Source organism: Hipposideros armiger, unplaced genomic scaffold (genome assembly GCF_001890085.2).
Source record: "Hipposideros armiger isolate ML-2016 unplaced genomic scaffold, ASM189008v1 scaffold_659, whole genome shotgun sequence".
In the NCBI taxonomy this organism is placed as follows: domain Eukaryota; kingdom Metazoa; phylum Chordata; class Mammalia; order Chiroptera; family Hipposideridae; genus Hipposideros; species Hipposideros armiger.
Window position 1 is genome coordinate 589,379 of NW_017732009.1, and position 12,327 is coordinate 601,705.

Below are 12,327 nucleotides of genomic sequence, written 5' to 3' on the forward strand. Positions count from 1 at the left end.
TCTATTCCCCTTCCCCCAATTCCCCAGCACTGTTCCCATCCCCCCAATTCCCTAATACAAATCTTAAAAAAAAAGTAATACAATCCCAGGCTCTCTAAGACAAGCAGAACACCTGTAAATGCAGAGAGGTTTCTTCTTATAGTGGACCACATAGGGAACACTGCAGTTAGATGTAGTATCTCAATAAAGATTAACATTAAAAAATACTATCTGGGTGAGGACAACCAGCAGAGTGAAGGGTCTGGAAAACATGAGACATGAGTAATGGTTAAAGAAAGAGAAGATTTCCAGTCTTGTACATAATGGAGAAAATAGATATTTTAGTATATAGCTCAATAAGGCCACACAAGGAACAGGAGATAAAAAATATCAGGAACTAAAAAAAAAAAGAAATATATATATATCAGGAACTGATTTTGCTCAATGCAAGGAAGAGCTGTCCATGAATGAAAGGTACTGCCTTGGTGAAGTAGTGAGCTTTCTGTCACTGACAGTGCTCAAGGAGGACCTGTATCACTATCTTTCCAAGGTGTCACATGAAGGATTCCTGCTCTAAAGGAGGGGTTGGATTCTCCAAATGACCTCTAAGGTTACTTTTATCCCTATGATTTTCCATAAGAAGTGTGAAACTAGCTAGCTAGCCTTTTTGCAAGTTCAGACCACGGAAATTCCCAGAAAACAGGCCACTGAAGTTACAGACTAACACTAAACTGCTCTTAGGTATTATGTTACTCCTCCACATGATTTTGTTAGATTGAGCATATGTAGTGAAAACAAGCAGACACAAAAGTTTATGTATGTGATAATAGTGAAAGTAACTAAATACATTCTTTTCTAATTTGAGATGATTAATTTAAGAAGTATTTTGCAAAATAAAAAAGATTTATAAAGCCACAAGGTTTTGTTTTATTCACTAAATTAGAAAACAAGACAACTTAGGGAGTAAAAACCATGTCGAATTTAGCAAATGCATATTTTATTTGGTTTATTCTGAGTCACCCACAAACAAGGAACATTTATATAGTATGCACAATCTTTTCTCAGGAAATCTAGATGCTGAATTTTAATGTGGAAATGATAGAAAACAATTGCTATAAAATACCATGCTATTGATATTTAGTATGAAATATATTTTGCATATTAAACAAAATCATGTAAACAGGAAGCTAACTGAATGCAAGTGCATTGACTAAAAGAGGATAAGTCTAATTCACTAACACTCGTTTTAGCTTGAGAAAGGTAAAATTCTAAGGAAAACATTTCAAAAAATGTTTAGAAAAAGTGTCTGTCTTGCTAGAATTCACTGTTATATTGCACTGGTTAATTCTTACCTATTGTTTTACTTCCTATTGCTACACCATCACTATCAAACTTACTGCTTGTGAAGAAGAGATAAAAGAATCACTAATGCTAATCCTGTTCTATTTCAGGGTTTCCCTAGAATCTAACAATACTTTAATCCTAAAGCATTAGCCTGAAGAAACCATGAATAGCAAAACACCAGAAAACCATTTAGATGGGAGTGTCCTTTCAATTAATTTAGGCAAAATGCAGGTTAATTTATTTGGTTCACACCTATTAAAAGCAGTCTTTACTAATTCAGTGTACACTGACAAGAAGATCCTCCCTCAGGCTAACGTTGAACTTCAACCTACTGTTGAACAGAGTGTAACAGAAACATGTCACTCAGATTTCTATGAAGACAGTCCCTTCAGGAATCCACATGAATGGCACATCACCCTGCCAGTGTTCAAAACTGAAGCTGGGGGAAGACAAAAAAGACTGAGTATTTGGTAATCAATCTACCTGGAGGCCAAGGGATTATTTTCCCAAATATTTTGTCTTTAAGATACTCCACTCTTCCCAAATCATATAACACAAGTTGAAAAGTGTTTTATATTTAAAAAGCTGTTTTCCTTAATATTGTCACAAACATTGACTTTATCATCAATAAGTCTTAAAAATATGGAGAAGTATCAACCGTAATTCAAGTTCTAAAGAAGCAGAAGGAAAACAAACTTGGAATTTAAATCCACAAGAGAAATACTCGCTTTTCTGTTCAATATTTGCAGTAAGTAAAACATTCCTTATTATAGCTTTCACTAGCGTAGCAGCACTGCCCTATCTACAGTATCAATGGAAGAGCTCTATCTAGCTAAGCAGCACCTACACTGATTTTAGAAAGAACCTTTATATTTTTTCCATACTTGCTCAATTATCACAATGCATTTTTATTAGGACGAAAATATTTTATATTGAAATTTCAGTCTTTGAAAAAGTACCCACGTCTTCAATGAAAACCACCTAATGTGTATTTGACAAATCACAGTAAATAACAATAAAACATTAGAAACCAATATTGCTGCTACACAGGCAAACATACAAAAGATGCGTTATTAACTGTGAAGAATTCTATATTCAAGATACCATTTTAAATGGTTATACATAATTTACAGGTAATTTCTAAAACATCACATTTTGTCAAAGCATCAAAATTTAACTATTCTATTTCAATGCAAAGACTTTAGACCCAAAAGGCACAAATAACCATTTAACCTATGTATGCCAGCAGAATGACTGAGAGCAAATATGTTACTTGAGCCAGTATGCTAAGCTAGACTTTATAATTTTTGAAAACAAAAATTATGTTAAACTTAAGTATCATTTGTGTGTAAAAGTGTTGTGGAATATAAAGAAGTGCTGATGAGAACATGTTAAACACGATATTTTTATTTCTGGCCAAGTAAGGCAACGAACTCTTAAAACAGTAAAAAACTAAACAATATATTTATAAACCTGATTTAAACTCTCCAAGCTAGTCTTTTTTCCTATATTTAACATATTTTCTCTGTGTATATTTACATAATATTTCAAATATTGTATTATTTATAAAGAAAAATAAGTTTAGGCCAATTTAATCATACAGATTGTCACAATGTCAAAATAGTCAAGACTAACACTAGCTTTTCAAATATATTTTTCCATTCTACCTATGTGTACCACCAAAAATCAATGTCAAGATACAAGGTCTGTGATATTTTCTAGCTTCTATCATCTAAATCAATTAACTCATATCATGAGGTCAAAGAGGTGAGTACATACTTAAAAGGAAGTGATTCATTAAAAATGTTTTATTAAGCTGTATCTGAGCTTGTGGCTAGTATGAATTAATCAAATATGAGTATTTTTTTAACCATCTCTGAAAATTGGCGAAAGAGCTGCAATAGGAGCTGCAATTTGGACCTTTTGGACAATAAGATATTGTAGAAATACTAGAATGATTAGTAAATATTATTAACTGTAACCTACTGCTTTTAGTTTGGGGTGTGTGTTTTGTTTTGTTTTGACAATAAACTTGTTTTTGGTAAATCTGTAGTCATTTCTCACCAGCTAAGATTCATAAAGTAAACAGGCACATCACATTTTCTCAACATTGTTGCAGGAGCTCTATGAACTTGTTACCTCCATTAATTTGTACTTTTGAGAACCAAATGTAGCTCATCATTTTTCCTTTTTTTACAAATATAACTTAAATGTTTAACTTCATAAGAAAAAGAGTTTAATACCCAAACAGATAAAATCACCTGAAGATTCTCTAAGAAGGGATATTTTTAAAACCTGAAAGTAAAATGATGACAGGATTTAACTCTGAAATGTCCTCATTTTTTTCAGTGCTCTCCAGGGAACCACTTCTTTGGAACTGAGAGCACAATTACTTCCTCAGCAGCTGAAAGCTGGTCAAAGAACTAGCTAGACACCACTGTGCATCTGACCTCATAGAAAACCAAAACTAAGTAATAACATGGCAACTCACCAGATTTGTAAACACACAATTAACCTAAAACAGGGAGAATTTTCCACATCTTTCCTACTGAAAAATATTTTAAAGGGAACACTCACACTTAAGACAGATTTATACTCAAAAGCTTTTCTTGTACTAATATTAAAAAAAAGAGGTCCAGCTTTCCCCCACTCCTTCTTTTAACAAAAAAAGGATCACAGACAATACTTTAAAAGAATATTGTATTATAGCTCCTGGAGTTTGTTTTTAAAGCAACACTTTGCGAATTTAAAGAATAAGATTTTCAAAAATTCTAAAGACTTCCCAGTATACTTCAGTGCATATTTCCTAAAACTAAATTTCTAATAGACATTTGTATAATACACTTTTCAACTCCATGTATATATATATAACTATTCATAGAACTATAATTTGCACAAATTCAAACTTACACTTCTGAACCCGAATTATAAAACTGGGTAAGAATATCAAACTTATTAATATTCATACACAGCTCAAGTATAAAAGTCTTGATTAAAAGATACATTTTCTTATCAATGTGTTAACTCTGAATGTTTCAAATTCATCAAAAATTATAGACAGCATTTCCATATTTAACACAACACCAACAGCAAGCATCAGCAATTTTCTGTGCCTTTGCACAAAAGAAGTCATCCTAAGTATTTCAAATATACAAAAATTCAAAAAAAGTCAATCAGTGTGAAAGACAGAAGTTTATCCTTATGCAATCCCTTAGTATACTTTTAGGCTTTCATATTAGTAATTAGATTACCATTAGGCACTTTAAATGAACATAAACATAAACTCCTAAGAAAATAAAACAAGGGTTAAAAATGTGGGCATGCCAATATATTTAAATGTAAGCAAGCTTGAGGTTTTTAATTTTGTGAGTTTTGGGATGTTGCTGTTTGGGATTTTTACCCTCTTTTACCACAAGGTTGATTCATGAATGAAATCCCACTTTAATATCCTATTTTCTCTCACTTACATGTATGCTGGAGAAAGTGGAGTTGACCTGGATGTTTTAAGCACAGGAACTGGGAATTTCCAGATAGCAGGAGAGCTCGTTTTCCATTTCAATGGCATGTTGTCACCACGGAACTACAATAACAGTAAACAGCGTTTCCATAACAGACTACCAACTAGGACTTCCATTCCACACTGTACTGACACAGCAGCAGCTGCCGCGGAGAACAAGCAAAGGATTCTGCCAGTGCCCTTAAACGGATGCTTCCAATCTGTAACATTGGGCTGCAAGGTACCTCCTTTAAATCCTCCTGTCCCCTAAAGCAATATGACGATGATTCTATCATTCTAACTCAACAATAGTGCCACCTTTTAAGGAAAGCGTTGACTGCAGTATTTTTTTTAAGGCTGCACTGTGCATGTCACACAACTCAGCTTTATTTAATAAAAGCGGCTAGGCTTTTGTTTTTTATTGTATTGTTTTAAGCTTGCATTACCATTGTTCTACCTTAACAGGGATACTGCAGCACTGTATTACATTCTGCACCTATTAACCTGATTTCTGACCAATAGTAGCTGGAACAAAAATAAATGGGTTTCACATGAAAATGAAACAACATACCTACTCAGAATACACTTGTCATCCTCTGAACATTCTTCTTTTGAGCTGCAACAATACAAATGGGATATAAACCTCAGCATTCCCTTAGGCCACAGCTAATAGAGATCAGTGACTAAATTCGGCAGCCTGCTTCCCTCCTGTGTAAGCTCTGGCCGCACAATACAAGAATGCCATTATGGGAAAAGCCCATTTAAAAAATGCCAGTCTCTCTGCTTTCCAGTTAAAAGGCAAAATGTAAGAACAAATATAAACTGCTGCAGAACTCTGCACATTCTTCTAGTAGCTTCTGATTCAAGTTGCTCTCCTTTTCCTATTCTTATTTCCAAGTCGGGAAGAACCAAATCTCATACATTTACAACATGCTGTGGTAACTGGAATATCACTTTGTCTTCTGCAGCAGAGAAGTACAGAGCAGTGTGCTCTTAATAGCAGTCCTCATAGGGACACTACCAACAACCTAATTCAATGCTGTCCTCCCCTTCTCTCCCTGTTTCCTCTCCAGTTCACCCCCCGACCCCCAAAAAGCTCACAAATCGCCTAGAGAGACAAATGCTGCTGGCCAAGCAGGTGTCCAGCAGGGACCATCCCAAGGCTCGGCAGGAGGTCCAGTAAACTTCAGGGGGTGCTGACTGACAAGGGGGTTCAAAATTTAAACCTGCTATCAAAGGCAGCTTGAGGTATTTCATGAAAGCAATGGAAAATATAAGGTTCATCTAAATATATCATTTCAAAATACTGCCAGAAAATAGTAGCCTAAGTGCCCCAAAAGTGACTGTTTTAATTATCTGTTTAAAGCACCAAACTCACAAATTTTCTACACAATTCTAAGACCAGAAAACAGGACAAACTGGTATTATGCTGAACTCTTTATTTACAGGCTGAAGAATTTTACTTCTGATGTAGGCATGTCGCCATCACTAAATATCTACCTTCATAGCACCCTTCCACATCTACAGAATGATCCGTCTTCATCAATGCAAGCTTAGTAAAGGCAGACCACCATCAACACAAAACCCACTACTTTTTTAAAAAAAATCACTCTAGTGACAAAGAGCTTATATTTACTTTCATGTTTGTATCCAAACAATAAACTTGTGCTTCCAACTTAAGTACAATAGTTGGCTTTCAGATACTCTTTCTAAATTATGATTAGTTTCTAAAAGATTGAGATTTAGTCCTTTAAGAGGCCTTCTCATTTGTATTCAAAAATCGCAGATCAATGTTTCTATAGAAACATACTACTTTAAAAAATTCCAACATATATAATTTAATATACCAGAAATACAAACTGAAATCAGCTAAGGTAAATTACAAGTACCTTCCTTTTAGATACAATCACTATTCAGGCAAAAAGTATTTTCCTATGAAACCCAACCACATATGTATATGTTATACATATACATACACACATTCATACATATACAGAGAGTGAAAGCTTATTTTGAAACACTGACCAGTAATGCATAAACTTTATTAAATATTAGACAGATGTCAGCCATCGCTACCTAACAAATAATTTTTATTCAATCTACCTTACACAGATAACCTCCCCAAAACCCACTCAAGCATCTTAGAGGGTTAAGTTATATTTCCAACTCTTTTTAGTACCCCCACATATAACTGACTCATAGACATCTTCAAAGGAATCATAGCAAGGAGTATTTATCCATGACTTAGTGGACAAAATATATGAAGAGGTTAAAGAAAGCACCACTAATACAAATAACCATAATCAATATTTCACATTAGAAGGCTTTGTGTAGTAATTCTTAACAGTTATGGAGCAAAATGGTCCCAGGTACAACCAGCAGTAACATCTTGTTGGAAACACACACACACACACACACACACACACACACATCAAGCAAGTTTGGAAAGTCCCACTCCAAAAATCTGAAGCATTCTCAAATATTTAATAATATAAAACATAAAACAGCTGCAAGTTAGCTGTCTGTAGCAAGGAGGCAATGTTTTAGAAAGGAAATTCAACCACATTCCAGCTTATGAAAATATTACAAAGCAGTAATTGCAAATATAACTTCTTCTGAGAACAAACACCAAAACCTATGCAAAAACACGGTATGAAGTGTTTCAAGCAGTTTATCTATAAAGACTGTTCAACATTTATGAGTGGGAAATAGGGTGAATCTAGAGTTTTTCAAATTTCTAGGAAGGTAACCCTCACAAGCAGGTGAAGATACTTTATTGCAAAGACTCTCAAGTTATTATTCTTCTGTAAACAATCAACTGATTCAAGAAACCAACATATTCTTTCATCTAATTCCATTGGGCTCCAAAGAAATCAACCAATACCACTAAATAATCTATGCCAATTTTCAGTCTAGATTTCTCTTAGGCTTCTTTCTTTTAGACTTAACATTTAGAACCTGTTTGTGTGACACTACAACAATGGTAATATTTGTTCAAAGTGAAAAGAAAATAAGACTGCTTTCCTCCACCCCACCCTCAACACTCTTAAAGATCTCCAAACCCTAAAAGCATTACGTCTGATGGTAGACATTTATTTATTTTATTTTATTGACACATTTATATTCAGTTCTTTTGCCTTAATAAATTCCTAGGAGTCATCTGTAATTATCCCTCATGACAAACAATTAAATGCCAAAGGCTTTAAAAATAATTCCTTTAAGTAGAAACATGAAACATACTTTCATTTGCTGAACAACACCATTCCTCATACATAGTTTAGAAATAAACTTCAGCCAGGTAAAATTACCCCAATTACAAATGAGCAAAATCCAAATTAATCAGATTTTACTACCCTGACGGCGACTCCAGTAGCAGATATGGAGTGTAATTACCATTACATTCCAGAACTAAAATTGTTTTCACCTCAGGGTGAAAGGATGAAAAGGATTAAACACGTATTTTAAATATAATTTTATGCAGGCTCAGTGTCCCACTACTTCAATATTTAGACTTGGAAATGTCAAAAATCCTCCTTCACATAGAAAACACTGATTTTATTTACAGAACACTTGGTTTCTATTTTGGACAGCTGCATAAAACAGGATAGAAAGACAACATACACAAAAGCTCTTCAAAGCATTTTATGAACATTAACTAATCACTTAAAAATACCTGTGAAATGCATATTTCAGAGATGTAATAAACAAAGTACAATGCTGGGGCTTGGCCAAGGCCACAAAAAGACACATTATTCGCTAAATTTTACAACACAGAATTCCCTGGCTCCTAATGTAGAAAGAGAAGATTTTTATAACTTTTAGAACTCTTACAAATCATCTTGCTCAGTACCCTCATGGTATAGATGAAAAAACAAAAGCCCGGATAAATTAACATGCCTGATGTCACACTACTAGTTAACTTCAGAGCTGGAACTAGAAACCATGTTTACATGTCCTAGTCCAGGACTACCACTCTAGATGAAATCTTCTCGATGGGACCAGCCCATAAGGTGTGTGTCTCTACATAAAGTGAACCACATTCTGTAAATGTCTCAATGTATTCTCAAGAAATAAGAACTACGAAGAGCTCAGTTTGCGAGCATAATTCGTTCCGGAAACAAACTACTCGTATTGCAAGACATCGCTCGTTTACCAAGTTAAAATGTATTATTAGGTTGGTGCAAAACTTTTGTTGCAACCTAATAGAAATGTTTGTTCATCTTATGGAACACTCGCAAATCAAGTTACTCGTAATCCAAGGTTTTACTGTATTTACTCCTCCAATTAAACATACACTCAAAGATGGAAGTGGGAGTGAAACACCAAAACTCAAAAATCAAAAGTGTGAAGAAAGACCATTTCCAAAATCTTAATTCCAGAAGGTGGTTAAGAATGATCAGGGAGAATAAGGTAAGTAAATTAAGCCAGTCATAGTATGGGAGAAAAGTGAAATATACAGTTAATAGTCTAATTCTCAATGTTAATGTTTCTAAATAACTTGATAGGAAAATCTAACTTGCTGAGAGACTACAGTTTATCTACAGTACCACCTCCTCACTAAAGGAATTGATTAATATGTCGCATATCTGACTTATCTCTCCATAGTTTCCTTATATTCCCTAGGAGCTGACCTACCTTTTTCTTGCAAGTGTTTGTTAATCCTGTGGTGGGTACAATTGAAGACTATCAGCACTAACCACAATTTATGTGAGCAGGCATTGTATAATCTTCTCTTCAGTCCTAAGAATGTCTCTTCAGACTAATCTGGGATATCCATGTTATTTGCGTTGCTCAGACAAGACTGTATGTAGGTCATACTAAATTGTGTGCTCTGTTTTTATGTTCTACCAATCAGTAAAATTACTTGGATGGCAACCAAGTGGGACTGTCAAACCCTTTAAAGAACACAAAAAATTAACTTTTGGACAACAGAGCAAAATTCTTCATACATTCAGGGCTCCTTATTACAAGAAATAGAGCTGTTCACATGAATGGCTATATATAGAGGGTGCCAAAAAAAGTATACACATTTTAAGAAAGCAAAACTCTGTTAAAATTGTAATACTCAATATATACCGATAACAAGTCACTTTTGACTTCTGCAATTACAAGAGGTGCTCAAAGTGTTTACCATCAATGTCCAGACACTTCTGATTACAGCGAATTACTGCTTGAGCAATGCTGACCAAAGTGTCCACTTGTATACATTTTTGGTACCCCCCGGTGTGTGTGTATACACACTTTGTGTGTGTGTATGCATGTGCCTGTGTTTGTATCTCTTTTATTTGTTTCAGGAAATTGAATATCAAATACATTAAAATTCCTTACTAGTTACTCAGATATGTAGCCTTACTAAAATCAAAACAGAAAATCCCAGGTGTTTCTCAAGGAAAACCATGCTGGAAAGTCATCATTTCATCTTTTAGAAGCACTTTCTCACATATCAATTTTCATAACAGAACTGTGTGAATCCTTATCGCTCACAAAGGATTTACGTAGACTCTTGTAGCTATGACTACACCTTGGATTAGCATAGTACCTATCTCCTTCATAATACATACAAGTACAAAAACATACTTGCTTTGAAGGCACATATTCACATATATGCATGTGTATATGCATGGAGAAGTTTTCATGCCATGATGGTACAAATAATATAAAAGGAAATACTCTCCCATTGTTAACCTTTCCAAAGGAGGGTACTAAGTTGTTTTTTTGGGGGTAGGGATTATAGAACAGTAATAAGAGGAGCTGGTAAGCTGATAAGACAGAAAACAATAGATAATGGGACCAAAGGAGAATGGGAAGCCAGAATGGTAGCAGTTCCTGATATTTATGTAGCACCTTTTATAATTTGGGGTCAAATGAATGAGGTTATGGGGCTAAGATAGGAATTGAGGTGGGAGGACAAAATATAGAGGGACTGAGCAGATAGCAAGGAAGATCCAGTTGCTGGGGACTCAATGACCCATAGATTCTGACTGCCCTTATTCCCTCACTACAGGTGAAAAAAGACTTAGCAAAATAATTGGGAAATTCAGAAGTTTTTGTCCTTCCTTCTTTGTTTCTTCTTCTTTTTTTTTGTAGTATCTATATTCTTTATGGGTTATTTTAGGGCTACCCTTGAGTGCTTCATTCATATACGATTCCCATACCCATAGACCCAAGTCTTTATACATCTTTGATATGCATAAACAAAATTAATTCTTAAGTATTCCTATCTATTGAAACATGCCTTAAACTTTAAATCAAAGTGTTTGTGCTAGCAGTAGTAGTGGAAGAAACCAATTGTTTTAAATATAAACTATTTATATACCTGACCTTGCATTACCATTTTAAAGTTGTTTTAAAAATGCAATTTAGAAGCTGAACTGCTGCTGAGCTGCCACTTGGCGCCGGATGGCTCAGTTGGTTAGAGCGCATGATCTTAACAACAAGGTTGCCGGTTCGATTCCACAGGGGATGGTGGGCTATGACCCCGCAACTGGATTGAAAATGGTAACTGGACTTGGAGCTGAGCTGCACCCTCCACAACTAGATTGAAAAACTACTTGATTTAGAGCTGATGGGTTCTGGAAAAAACACACTGTTCCCCTTCCCCAATAAAATCTTTTAAAAAAGAAAAGCAAAAAATAAATAAATAAATAAAAATGCAATTTAGAGAGAATTTATCCTGATCAAATCGGGATAATGTATCTAGTGCTCCAATAAGAGGCCATGTTGTTAACCACACCCTGTGCTTCAGCCATGCTACTTCATCTGCCTGAGATGTCCTCCCCAAATTCCTGCTCCTCTTTCAAGAAGGAATCCCTGAATATTTGTATCTTTTTAAATGAGCACCATTCCTGGCATATTGGAAAGCACTTAATAAATATTTATGGAATAAATTGAAAGAGAAGTTTCTAAGCAGAGGCATGATTAAATAAGAGTTGTGTATTAAAGACAGGACACATCCTGGAAGGTTTTTGAAAGGTTGTTATTGATTCTAATATTACTAAAAGCAGGGTTCAGGTGAAAGGAATATTTATCTGTTAATTTGGTAATTTTAGGCAATAAATCCTTAAAATGAAAAAAATTAAATATACACATGATAATGTTAAAAATAAGTATGTGTTGATGAAAATCGCCCAGAATACATGTATTTTTAAATGAAATAAATGCATCACTATAGTGATGGATTGCTCTAATGAAAAATCTCTGTTTCCAGCTCAAATAATGATAATTTATCTGTTTAGTTGTCTCTTAGCAATTTCCTCAGTTTCTCCTTAAATTACGTTGGGTAAATAAAACAGCCAAACCATTGTTAGATTTTCTGAAGTGTTTATACATTAAACCTGCAAACTTCTCAAAATAAAAAGCTATTTAAAATGTATAGTGTTACTCAAAGAAAATTTAAGAATATGGCTCCACTGACTAAAAAATACATTCATGTAAAGCTTTTCAAATAGTTTCACTACTTTGTTTTAATTTTGGTGCCATCAGATATAGAAGCAAAACTACAAAAGTTA

The 12,327-nt window shown here is 34.4% G+C and overlaps 1 protein-coding gene across 5 annotated transcripts in view; it reads right to left on the minus strand.

Annotated features, from left to right (window-relative positions):
* KLHL13 (kelch like family member 13) overlaps nt 1-12,327 on the minus strand; it is a 232,769-nt gene that overhangs the window by 90,298 nt on the left and 130,144 nt on the right. Inside the window, exons 1-2 of one of the 5 annotated variants that reach the window (XM_019626126.1) lie at nt 5,391-5,521; nt 4,791-4,903 (exon numbers count right to left, since the gene is read on the minus strand). The exons of the other annotated variants lie outside the window; for them this stretch is intronic. Coding sequence (XP_019481671.1) covers nt 4,791-4,888 — 98 coding nt within the window. The 5' untranslated portion in view covers nt 4,889-4,903; nt 5,391-5,521. Of the gene's footprint in view, nt 1-4,790; nt 4,904-5,390; nt 5,522-12,327 lie in introns of those variants that run through there. 5 annotated transcript variants of the gene reach the window in all.